General features: G+C 35.4%; 1 protein-coding gene across 1 annotated transcript in view; it reads left to right on the top strand.

Annotated features, from left to right (window-relative positions):
• LOC121443470 (protein POF1B-like) overlaps window positions 1–13024 on the top strand; it is a 56222-nt gene extending 43198 nt beyond the window's left edge. The window contains exons 9-14 of the mRNA XM_041645220.1: window positions 708–782; window positions 7069–7161; window positions 8009–8122; window positions 9128–9280; window positions 9569–9688; window positions 12836–13024. Coding sequence (XP_041501154.1) covers window positions 708–782; window positions 7069–7161; window positions 8009–8122; window positions 9128–9280; window positions 9569–9688; window positions 12836–13024 — 744 coding nt within the window. The remainder of the gene's footprint in view (window positions 1–707; window positions 783–7068; window positions 7162–8008; window positions 8123–9127; window positions 9281–9568; window positions 9689–12835) is intronic.
• The last annotated feature ends 633 nt before the right edge of the window (window positions 13025–13657 follow it).

Below are 13657 nucleotides of genomic sequence, written 5' to 3'. Positions count from 1 at the left end.
TTGAATCCTATAATGTCTATAAATTTATATGGCAGTTTTCATAATTTAAAAATTAAGCTTCTCAAATATATATATAACACCCAACAAAACTTAGTTTTGGAGGATACAGTGATGCTATTTTCAGTGGAATTTGAATTTTTGTATCATTGTCATTATCTCCATCATCATTATTATTTGCTTTTATTAGATGGAATCTGGCTATATATCATGCACGGCCTTGAACTTATTATGTAACACAAGCTAGCCTTGCTCCTCTTGCCTCAGACACTTGGGTCCTGAGAATATTGGCATATACAACCACAAGCATAATAAGTAATCATTTTGTTTCAAATGACTTTTCCTTACCCCTTTGGTTTTGGGGTTCAAAGCCAGGACCTTATAATACATGCAAGCACTGTATCACTGAGCCCTAGCCTTAAAGTGATCTTTTAAAGCAGAAATGGAATCTTTGGCTGGTTGCCCAAATCTTTTCTCTAACAATCTCTGGAATTTAGTATTATGTTGATGTATGTGTAATATAACTGAGTATTTATTTAAAAGTGAGAATTGGTAAAGCTGTGAATGGTATTCATAGGAACTATTCTTTAAAAGGTAATTTAATCCTCTGCTATCCTTCTAAATATGCTTTTTATACAAAAACCTATGAACCAAAGCCCATAAGATTAAAATATTGATGCTTTCAAGGGATAAATTCCATTTTCTTACAGTCAGAAGACATTGAGTCATTGATTCCTAAAGGACTGTCAGAGTTTACAAAACAGCAAATTCGTTATATTCTGCAGGTAAGATGGGATCACAATGTCCAACTTTGCTAATAAAATCTTATTATATTTTATTTTGTCGTGTTTGGTTGTCATCTCTAAGAAGTCTGTCCTTTTCTAATGTGAAACAGAAAGGAAGTAGTTCCAGAAAGGAGCAGAAGTCTGGAGAACTGAGAAAAGTAGATGGAGGGGAAAGTATAATCAAGATACATTCTGTGAGGAAAAAAACCCATTTTCAGTTAAAAAAAGAAACTTCAGATCAATTTATCCAAATAACTTTTTAAAAAATTCTTAATAAACTTAAAGTGTCAGTGTGTGTGTGTTTGTGTGTGTGTGTGTTTATGTGTGTGTGTTTGTGTGTGTGTTTATGTGTGTGTGTGTGTTTATGTGTGTTTATGTGTGTGTGTTTGTGTGTGTTTGTGTGTGTGTGTGTGTGTGTGTGTGTGTGTGTGTGTTTTAAGAGATCAGTTCTAGGAAACTGTGACCAAGCATGATTCTCATAAAAATCGTCTCAAGTAAAAATTGTGTTCCACAAGAGTTGACTATAGTTTAATTAGATAGGATCACATTAGAGCTTAGTCTGATCACCATGACTAGGATGTCTGGCACTCAGGAAATAAATATAGAAATATTATTACTTTCTGTAAATTGTTCTTATCCACTCTTCCATGGCTTAGTACCAACTGATTCCAAATCATGGTCTTTTCCTTTTCTTCCCTGCACCCATTTCACACTCTAAGTCCCTCCCCTCCTCCAATTCCACGTTCTGGCAGTGAAAGATGCAAAAGCATGGCCTTAACTTTCCTGGGTTATAGAAGGATTGAATCCAAATGAAGCAGGAAATGCTCCTGGAATGAAGGGGAATCCATAAATCAAGATAGAAGCTAAGGAAATAAGACTAAAAGTAGCATGAATTAAGAAAATTTAAAAACAAATGCTATCCAGAAGAAAAGGAACATATATATATATATATATATATATATATATATATATATATATATATATATCTTATGGGAAAGCAAATTAATCCAGACACTATAGAAATCACTGTGTTGGGTCTAAAAAAAACTAAAACTAAAACTGCTGTCGTAGTTATGGTTTCTATTACTGTGATAAGGGTTTATTTTACCTTATACTTCCGGTTGTCTGTCAGTGTGGGAAGTCAGGGCAGGTGCTAAAGAAGAGGCCTTGCAGGAATGCTGCTATTGGCTTAATTCTCTGATCTGCTCAGTCTACTTTCTTATACAACTCAGGATCACCTTCCCAAGGGAGGCACTGCCCACAGAGACGTGGGCCCTCTCACATCAATCATCAATCAAAGCAATATCCCACAGACATTCACTCTGCTTCCAGATCAAATACATGATATTTTAGAATTCCATTTTGATTTGCTATTATTTTGGGGGTGCATATTTTTCAGTGGTTTCTCTCACTATCAAGTTATATAGTGATATAAATCCAGTGTGTGGATTTGAACATTTTCCCAGTTTTAGAAAATTGTAGAAAGCTTTGGGGTCTTTATGTCTCTTTATCCTTATATTTATAATATTATTCTGAAACATTTCTTCTCCTTTCATAAACAACATATTAGTATTATAATTTTGTTTCAGTTACCAAACATAAATAAGAAAGCTCAACATAATTATAGCCTCTCATGTTTACCCATATGATTTTTCCTTCTTAATGTCCAACATTTCTTGACTTAGAATTTTATTCTATTTAGAAAAATTCTTTTAGCTAGTCTTTAAAAGTAGGTCTAATATTGACTTATTATTTCCATTTTCCTAGGCCTGAAAAATATCATGATTTGATTTCTACATTTGAAAAGAAGCTCTATTTCATTGGATATAAAATTTATAGTTGATATTTTTATTCTTTTAGCATTTGAAAAAATATTGTATCAGTTTTTCCTTTCTCTGTGATTTCTAGGAGAATTCTGCTATTCTTTTTATATGGTTTTCCTAGTAGCTAAGGTTACTCTTGTGCTTTTCAAATTCTCTCTTTCTCTCTCTCTCTCTCTCTCTCTCTCTCTCTCTCTCTTTCCATTCCTGGATTAATGTATGGAAGAGTCTGACTCCTCCTTTCCCAATTCTAACAGTTCTTGTTATCTTTTTATTGGCATCTATTGACTGATTTTTCTTATCAACTTCAGACTTCTCTTTTGTCTTTCAGTGTTTAGTGAGTCTAGTCTAGATGAAAACCTGAACATTTTGTTACTGTGTTATGAAACTCTGAGTCTTATTCAGATATTTTATTTTAGAAGGTCAGCTCCTACAGTAAAGGATCAGAGGAAGTAAGATAGTTTTTATTACTGCCAATTGGAAGTCAGCATTCTTATAATTGGTATGTCCACATATTGTAGGATGGAAGGCTTAATGGTATTAAGAACACAAGAGAGCTTGGAGTATCATTTTTGTGATGTTAGGATGAAAGTTTCAACTCTGTACTCTGCTTTTCCTGACATGAACCTAGTAAATAGTGTTGGTGTATTGGTTTAAATCTTAATCATGGCAGACATATGGGCTCATTTATCAACCTCTTATCCTTAGATGAGATAACAGTTACAGTTTCCCCAATCCTACCCGATGTGGTGTTTGGTTGGAGTCAAATTGTTATTGTCTAAAGTTTCTTTCCTTGTTTGTTTTTTTCACATTGCTAATTTTTTCTTTCATGGTCATAGCTAGAGACAAAGTTTTTCATCACCTTGAGCCTTTAATATATATATATGGTTTTTCGAGACAGGGTTTCTCTGTGGCTTTGGAGCCTGTCCTGGAACTAGCTCTTGTAGACCAGGCTGGTCTCAAACTCACAGAGATCCGCCTGCCTCTGCCTCCCGAGTGCTGGGATTAAAGGCGTGAGCCACCATCGTTTATGTATCTATGATTTTTCAGTCACAATAAGAACATCAGGAAAATATATTTCGCTTCCCTCTTTGCAGAAGCTGAAGTTTTCCCTTAAAACTTTCACATTAATTTTGGCATATGGTATCTATCTTAAAACTTGTCCATTTCTTTTACATTTTCCAATTTTGTGGAGTACAGGTTTTTGTAGTAAGACCTAATGATTATCTGAATTTTTTCAGTGTCTGTTGTTATGTCCCCCTTTTGATTTTGGATTTTGTTAATTTGGGTATTCTCTCTCCACCTTTTGATTAGTTTGGATAGGGGTTTGTCAATCTTGTTGATTTTCTCAAAGAACCTGCTCTTTGTTTCATTGATTCTTTGAATTGTTTTCTGTGTTTCTGCTTTGTTGATTTAAGCTCTCAGTTTAGTTATTTCCAGTCTTCTACTCCTCCTGGGTGATTTTGCTTCTTTTTTTCTAGAGCTTTGATATGTGTTGTTAAGTCTCTAATGTGGGCTTTCTCCATTTTCTTTATGTGGGCACTTAGTGCTATGAACTTTCCTCTTAGCACTGCTTTCATAGTGCCCCATAGGTTTGGGTATGTTGTGTCTTCATTTTCATTGAATTCAAGGAAGACTTTAATTTATTTCTTTATTTCTTCCTTGACCCAGGGGTGGTTCAGTAGTTGACTGTTCAGTTTCCATTAGGGTAATATTGTTATTAAATTCTAACATGGTAATCTGATAAGACAAAGGTGGTTACTCCAAGTTTTTTGTATCTGTGGATGTTTGCTTTGTTACTGAGTATGTGATCAATTTTCGAGAAGGTTCATGAGGTGCTGAGAAGGTATATTCTTTCCTGTTTGGGTGGAATGTTCTATAGATTTCTGTTAAGTTCATTTGATTAATTACACCTGTTAGTGCTCTTATTTCTCTGTTAAGTTTCTGTCTGGTTGATCTGTCCATTGGCGTGAGAGGAGTGTTGAAATCTCCTACTATTAGTGTGTGGGGTTTGATGTGTGATTTGAGTTTTAGTAATGTTTCTTTTACATATGTGGGTGCTTTTATATTAGGGACATATATATTCAGGATTGAGACTTCAATAAGCAAATAAGACTAATTTATTGTAAGAGTTTTCTCTCATGCAAAGTCCAAGGCCCTCCCCACTATATCCAGGTTGAGCAAGGGTGTTTTGCACTCTCTTAAGATAGAAGGGAGGCAGGAAAAGGGTTGTGGAAGGAGTGGAGGGAGAGGAGGAAGTGGGAATTTGTATTGGTATTTTTTTTAAAGTAATAAAATTTAAAAAGTGAGAACAAAAGAGTTGTCTTTCTTTGAAATGAGTCAGTTCAACACTAAAGTTTATTAGTATTTTGTGAACATGTTATGTTAAAAACATTGACAAAGGCATAGAACTTTGCATGTATTTCCACAATTTCAGGAATTATTGATTAATAATAAATTCACACGTTATGTCAGTAAGTTGACTGTACATCAACAATTACTCCTGATGGCCATTGGAAATGGCAAGTTCTTTTATTCAAGTCTTACTAATATTAACACTCATCTTATGCATTTTATGTTACACAATGACAAATAGGATAAAGAATTGCTAAGAATTATTAAATTAATAACCATTAAAGAGACTACAGGATTCAAAGAAGTTTTCATAAAAGCTTGAACAGTACACTCATATAAATGCAATAGGAGCCATTGGAGGTAGTTAGGTAAGACATTTAGGAACCCTATCCTGAAGGAATTTTGCAAGACAAAAATCTCTTCAAGACAAACTTGGTCCAAGGGTAGTCCACATGTGGTCAACTCATCTAATGTCAATTCTAGTTAGCCATGGCAGGAAGGTAGGGCCATCATGAACTGCAGTTCTGGAGTCAGAGCTGAAAATTTCTCACTTGTTGATTTCATGATACATGTACCACAAGATCTGATGATAATAAAATAAGTCTCCACACATCAGTGTTAGGGTTATCTCCTTTTATATGAATGTTGTATCATTTATTTGTCTGGTGTGTATGATAAACTTTTTGGAATTGTTTTTTGCTTTATATGGTTTTGAAATGCCCATATTCCCATGTGGTCTTCATTTAATTTTACTACATAAGTTCAGAGAAGGTAAGAGTCAAATTGCCTAAGCAGATTATTTTTTAGTCTGTGTCCCATGGTTCTTACTGTGTTATTCATTTCCAATAAATAAAACAGGAAGTCATTCTGCCTTGGGATTTGTATTCAAAACTCAGCATTTTGTCCTTAGTTCTGTTCCTTTGTCTGTCTCAACAGCCCTGTGTGATTTTTGAGGGGCTGAGCAGATGAATCACTGTTTGCCCTAGTGGAGAACCAGGTTTGATGTCTCAGCACTCCCACAAAGTTAACGTTCAGTAACTCCACCTTCAAGACATGTGATGCCCTCTTCCCTGCCTAGGCATCAGGCCCTCATGTGATGCCTATCTATACATACAGGCAAAACACTCCAACACATGAAATAAAATGAAGACACCTTTGAAAGTAGTAGCAAATGGCCTCTGGGGCAGGGGATGGAAATAGAATCACTCAGTGCAGGGTACCACCTGAAAACACCAATTGTAATAGCTTAGAGCAGAGCACACTGTACTCCACATAATACTTTCTTCTTCCCACCGCAGGCAGAACCCATGCCCTTTACAGCATACTTAGGCAAGTTCATTTTGTGGCTTGAAAATTAAGTGTCTCTTCTCTAAACATTTAAGCAAAGAATGAAAAGAAAAGCAAAATTCGATAATAAAATTGTGCTGTTTGAAGGAGATGATGCTTTGTTCATACAAAAGAAAAAAAAAGAAAACAAATGTCTTCCAAAGGCATAGTTGAAATCTTTTGAGGAATACTGCTTGGCCTGCTTAAGAGCGTTATTCAGAAAGTTCTTTTTGTTTCTGAGAGTGCGGGGGAATGGGAGGGATTACAACGGAGTATATGGGGGGGGGGCGTCTGAAGGGTGGAAAAGCAAGGAAAAAGGTGATGTAATTGTATTTTAATTAAAAATATGTGTAAGATTCTGGGTATGGTGGCATAGGCCTTTAATCCCAGAATTTGGGAAGCAGAAGCTGGTGGATCTTTGGGAGTTCAAGACCAGCCTGCTCTATCTAGAAAGCAAGCTCCAAGACAGTCAGGGCTACATAGTGAGCAACTTTCTCATAAAAAAATGTATTAAAAATATCATTTCTTTTTTCCTTTTTTTCAAGACAGGATTTCTTTGTAGCTTTGTAGCCTGTCCTGGAACTTGCTCTGTAGATCAGGATGGCCGCGAACTCACAGAGACTCTGCCTCCCGAGTGCTGGGATTAAAGGCATGTACCACCACCTCCTGGCTAAAAATAAAGACTTTTAAGTGTTTTGTAGGACCGGGAAAAAAAAGTATGTTTGCTTGTGTTGCCTATTTTGAAACATTAGCAAAATAAACCATTAACTGCTTTCTTCCCACAGATGAGGGGTATGTCTGATAAGTCACTGAGACTAGTGTTGTCCACATTTAGCAACATACGGGAAGAACTTGGACATCTTCAAAATGACTTGACAGTAAGATTTGTTTCGAGATTTCTTTCCAAAATGTTTCTGATTCTTAGCTTTCTAACAGAAATCAAAACATTCAATATACTTCTTAAATGTATTACAACATTACAATATTACACCTACCTAGACACAAATTATTTGTGAAATAGCTAATTAGCATTAAAAGATGACAAAAGAACTTCCCCACGGGTGCATGAATATATATTGACATGCACCAATCTTTTAATTTACCACTAAAATAATTTAGTGCTTAAAACAGAGTTGCCTATAAAATTAAAACAACCATAGCCATTTAATAGAATTTCCCTTCTTTACTGTAATAATAAAGCGTACTTTGAATTTCTCTTTAAATAAAACAACTTGAAAACCCCTTCCTGCCAATACTTAACCTTTCATATTTTCTTATTTTAATTGTACTTTTGGTGCCATCAGGTAGAACATTCTGAATGCTCTCTTCACAGTGAAAAACACCTTAAGGACTTTGGAGCACTTTTTTCCTAATTTTCTGGTTTGTTTCTGCATCCTCATGAGTGTAGTTGAACATTAATTTGAAAATTGTCCACCTGCTGGGATTAAGAAGTCTTTGTAGATTGAAGTAAGACATAAAAATGATTGAGCACTTTCTGCTTCATTGCACTTAGCAGTAGCCAATCCATCAAAACAGCCCTTCTAATACATGTTTTCAAAGCTTGGGTTTTTCTATCTTAGCTTTTGCTTGACTTTGAAGAATTCTACTTTTTTAAGCAGTTACAGATGAAACAAGTGTTTATTTAAATTTTGCAACATAAATAAGCCTTTGCCTGTTAACAGTTTTATATAACTCTGAGTCCTAATAAGTAATTTATGCCTTTAGTCTCTGGAAAATGACAAGATAAGACTTGAGAAGGACTTGGCATTCAAAGAAAATCAAATAAAAGAGTATGAAGAACTCTTGGCATCGGTGAGAGCAAATAATCGCCAACAGCAAGTAAGTTGATGTCTTTTGTAGTTGATACTCTAGATTGATAGCTTTCCATATGCACAATTACTGGCATACTGGAGTTCTAAGATACAGTTCAGAGAGTCTTAGTGCAATGGAACACTTTGTTCACCTAAGAATTGAACAGCTTTGAATATTTTTTTTGTGTTTTTGTTTTTTTTTTTTTTTGGGGGGGGGGTTCGAGACAAAGTTTCTCTGTCACTTTGGTGTCTGTCCTGGAACTAGCTCTTGTAGACCAGGCTGGCCTGGAACTCACAGAGATCTCCCTGCCTCTACCTTCCGAGTGCTTGGATTAAAGGCATTCAACACCACCGCCCGGCTAGCTTCGCATTTTTCAACAACTGAATGTCCTCTCAAACACACACACATACAAAACAAAACCTGGCAACGTTATGTGTTAGATAGTATATGCAGCACACAGTTCTCTGTACTTTGGAGCAACATGATTTGTCACTGAAAGTCGATGTTGACTCATTCTTTTAATCTAATGCTATGTTAATGGAAAAAAGAAGCTTTGTAGATCTTGTTTGTTTACTGAATAAACAAGGGAATGAACTCTATGCACTTTTATACTTGACTGAGCAGAGATAAATCTAACCAAACTCTAATGATGCCCAAGAGTTTGTTCTCTCTTTTTTTTTTCTCATGGCTTTCCCAAAGATTTTATAAAGTTGATATTTTTTACCACAATCAAGGGCATGATTATTTTAGTGACTATCAGTATACTATGATGTGGTCAGACTATCATGAATATAATAATAAATTGGGACACTGAAAATTTTATGTAAATGTTTATTTTTACTCAAGTTAGGCAAATGAGATTAGAGACAATCTTAATGTTTAGTATGATGTTTAAAATATCATCTAAAGGCAAGAGTCTCAAAAGATTCAGTTTGAAACATTTGCTTTATTTTTCACAATGAATCACTTAAAAGGCCATTTCAACTTTAAAATCAAAATGCATTTTCTTATGGACTTGTGTCTTCTTTGCAGCAAGGACTTCAAGACTCAAGCTCAAAATGTCAGACATTGGAAGAAAATAACCTTTCTCTTCGACATACACTATCAGACATGGAATACAGACTAAAAGAACTAGAGTATTGTAAACGTAATTTAGAGCAAGAGAATAAAAACCTTAGAATACAGGTACTAATCTTTATAGTATTGTCCTACTTAACTAATTATAAAGCTATCATTGTTAACAGAATACACAAACTTTACCTTGTGAAGTACATTGACTCCTTTCTGTTGACCTTGAATGAAAGTTTTATCATGCTGACACTTGAAATTTGTCAAATAATCTCTCAAGGTCATTTTTATTATTTCAATGTCTTATTTAATCACACAGTATTCATGTAATAATAAATACTGAAGCCTAATATATATTTCCTTCTTAACAATCCAATTACAGACAGTTATTTTGTTTTTGTACAGGTCTCTGAGACTTGCACAGGCCCAATACTACAGGCTAAAATGGATGAGATTGGCAACCATTATATGGAGATGGTAAAAAACTTAAGAATTGAGAAAGACAGAGAAATCAGCAAGCTAAGGGTATGTTGATCCTATATTGAATAAATGTACATGTCTATAGAAACTTTTTTCAACAAAAGTGATGCTTGGACCTTGAGAGGTAACTGAGATGTTTAATCATGGGGAGCAGAGTTTGGGTCTGATCACCAATGTAACAAACCAGTCAGCCTTCAGATGCCTGTAACTACAGCTCTCCAAGATCTAGCTCCCTCCTCTGGCCTCCTTACACATGCATGAAAAGAAAAATTTTATTAAAGAAAATGATTTTTATCACCATCAGCACCAATCCCCCACCCTATTACCATTAAAAAGAAAAATAAATATGATTGTTTTAATTTTAAATCTACAAAGAAAAATATGTAAGTTAAAGATTTTTTTATTTATTTTTACTTAAAGATTTCCACCTCCTCCCCTCCTCCCATTTCCCTCTCCCTCCCCCCTCCCCCTTCCCCTCCCTCTCCAGTCCAAAGAACAGTCAGGGTTCCCTGCCCTGTGGGAAGTCCAAGGTCCTCCCCCTCCATCCAGGTCTAGGAAGGTGTGCATCCCACAAAGACTAGACTCCCATAAAGCCAGTACATGCAGTAGGATCAAAACATAGTGCCATTGTCCTTGGCTTCTCAGCCAGTCCTCCTTGTCCGATATGTTCAGATAGTCCTGTTTGATCACATGTTCCATCAGTCCCAGTCCAGCTTCCTTTGGTGAGCTCCCATTAGATCAGCCCCCACCGTCTCAGTGGGTGGGTGCACCCCTCGTGGTCCTGACTTCCTTGCTCATGTCCTCTCTCCTTCTGCTCCTCATTTGGACCTTGGGAGCTCAGTCCAGTGCTCCAATGTGGGTCTCTGTCTCTAGCTTCATCCATTGCCAGATGAAGGTTCTATGGTGATATGCAAGATATTCATCAGTATGGCTATAGGATAGGGCCATTTCAGGCTCCCTCTCCTCAGCTGCCCAAGGATCTAGCTGGGGACATCTCCATGGACACCTGGGAACCTCTAGAGTCAAGTCTCTTGCCAACCCTAAAATGGCTCCCTTAATTAAGATATATACTTCCCTGCTCCCATATCCACCCTTCCTCCATCCCAACCGTCCCATTCCCCCAAGCTCTCCCCATTTCCCCTTCCCACTTATTTCTCCCCATTTCCCCTTACCCCACCCCACCCCCAAGTTTCCAATTTTTGCCTAGCAATCTTGTCTCCTTCCAGTATCCAGGAGGATTACTATATGTTTTTCTTTGGGTTCACCTTCTTATTTAGCTTCTCTAGGATCACGGATTATAGGTTCAAGGTTTTCTAAAACCTTTCCTTAAAATCATATTTCTGAATATTAAAAAGCAATGAAATTTCTAAGTGCTATCTTAAGTTAAATTATTTTCTACTGTAGGTTATTTTTTCTTCTCAGGTGTTAAAAAGATATTAATTTCATTACCTTGATTTTTATCAATTTTTAACAATTTATGTTTAGGATATGGGTGGAGGACCCTTCATAAAATTGCATGTTTACTCAGAAAAGAGTAATATTTAAAATTATACAGCTAAGAGCCATAGTTTATTAGAGTGATTATAAATATTTTAGTTAACTTTTTTAATTGCCTTTAATCCCAGAACTCAGAAGGCGGAGGCAGGCAGATCTCTGTGAGTTCTTGAGATCAGCCTGGTCTACAAGAGCTAGTTCCAGGACAGGCTCCAAAGCTACAGAGAAACCCTGTCTCAAAAAAAGCAAAATCAAAATCATAATAATTACACCATTTCCCCCTTTTCATTCCTCCCTCCAATCCCTTCTGTATATATACCCATCCTTTGCTTTCTCTAGATAGCCTGGCCTCTTTTACTTTAAAATGTCACTATTACATATTTTTTTTACAAATGCCTAACTACATAAATACAACCTGCTCAGCCCACTTAATGTTACTTGTATGTATATAATTTTAAAGTTAAGCATTCGGTATTGAATAGCCAATTAAGGAATTCATCCCTAAGGAAACTTATTTCTCCTACTCTCCGCATTCTGTAGTTGCCTACAATTCTTTGGCTATGGGTTCAGCCTAGTGAGATCTTCCCTTTCTTTGTTGGCATGTCTATTGGGGGTATACTTCTTCATGTCTTTTTTAGGCAGCCATAATGTTGAGGCACCATGGGTGAAATTTCCCAGTCATTTCTAGAAGGTCAATCTCACAGCAGATTTATAGGTTCTCTGGCTTTTAGAATCTTCCTGTCCCTACCCCCCCATTCCTTTCATGATGCTCCCTGAGACTTAGGTTCAGGAATTGTGTTTTAGATATATCAATTGAGTCTGGACACCTCGTGATCATTCGCTCTCTGTATTATATTGGATTTCGTCCATCTATAATTTACATCAAAATTAGAACATTTGCAAGAATATAGTATGTTGCCTTATAATTCCATGCTGAATTGATTTAACTAACCCTTAATTAATTGTGTCCTAAATGTAGTCAGATGCATTTGAATATTTTAATGAACAAAATGGCCAATAATTTTTCTCATCTTATATCAATGAAGTTTTTTTCTAAAATAAATTAAATGGAACTTAATTTGTTAATATATCTATTGATCATTCTGAAATTTCTTCCACTGGTTTCCTCTTTTCCAACCTAATGTTATTACTAGCACTTTAACCAAGCAGCTTCTATTTCCATATATGTGGAACTGAGAAAGACAAAATTTGTGATTTGTATTTGAGCGTCTTTTCTTTTGAGTTGCAGCCATTATTATGTTATTCTGGATTCCTTCTGGGATTCATTTTAACTCTTTTGAAAATAATGCTTATCTCTCTGGGATTCTGTGAGAATTCATTTAAGACATGCGTCATGAATCATTTTGTGAACTGAAAGTTACAGCGTAACATTAAGATTGAAGGTGCCTTAATTAGTGTTTGAAGAAATCTGAAATGCCTATTTTCTTAGCTTTATTTTATTGCTCTGGCCTAAAGCAATTGCTTGTACTTTAATTGTAAATATCAAACACAAATTTTTAAAATGAGAAGTTTCTAACTGATATTTCAGATTATATTTTATATAAACAAAATTTGCTACACATTTATGGAAATTGATACATTATTTTTCATTTGATGACGTGTCATAACTATAACTCACTGGAATTATATGTCTTTTTAAAAATCCTTATAATAAAATTCCTATTTCTAAATCCTTAGTCTCAATTAAACCAGTACCAAAAAGATGTTTCCAAAAGAGAAGGAAGTTGCAGTGACATCCAATTCAAGCTTCATGAACTAACAAGCTTGCTAGAAGAAAAGGATTCTCTTATAAAGCGTCAATCAGATGTAAGAAGAAGAGGAAAATACATGGTGGAGAAGAATGGTATAATAGGTTCTGTAGAATAAATACTTTCCATAGATTAAGAAAGAAGACATTAAACTGCAGGGATGGTTCTGTTGTGAAAGACTAGACACTTAGAACATCAAGGAAAGGACACCTTACGAAGACATACTTTACTACACATGAGAGGACATATGTGAATAGTAAGATTTCCACTTGAGAAATAATTCAACTGAAAGAAAAAATTGAAGTTAAAGGAAAAAGATTGGTGTTGTACTTTTACTATTTCTAAGAAATTTAATTTATATTTCATTAGCAGTGAAATTACTCAAAGCCCGTGATCTCACTCCTAGGTCATGAACTAATCTTTCATTAAGGTACTATATTATATCAGCAGCAAGTCGCCCCAAATCTGTCATACAATAAGTACTAAAGGAACTATTAAAAACAATGGGCTAATATTTTATTGCTGTTATTTAAAAAATGTCACTTGCAGTTTTCTGTTTGGACTCTGCATCTACTTCCTTATTGAAATTTCATCATCATCATCATCATCATCATCATTAATTAGCCTAACTTTAAACTGTTCAAAACAAAAGCAATCACATTCTCATACTGAGAGAAGCATGTCCAATAAATTGTTGATATCCTACCTCAGTTAGTGGGGTTCTTCAAAGGCATGTATAGCATTTTGGCTA

The sequence above is a fragment of the Microtus oregoni genome, unplaced genomic scaffold (genome assembly GCF_018167655.1).
Source record: "Microtus oregoni isolate MIOR12 unplaced genomic scaffold, Mior012 000107F_ref0000227, whole genome shotgun sequence".
NCBI classification, from domain to species: Eukaryota; Metazoa; Chordata; class Mammalia; order Rodentia; family Cricetidae; genus Microtus; species Microtus oregoni.
Note: the sequence above shows the minus strand (reverse complement) of the source record. Positions and strands in the feature narration are given on the sequence as shown.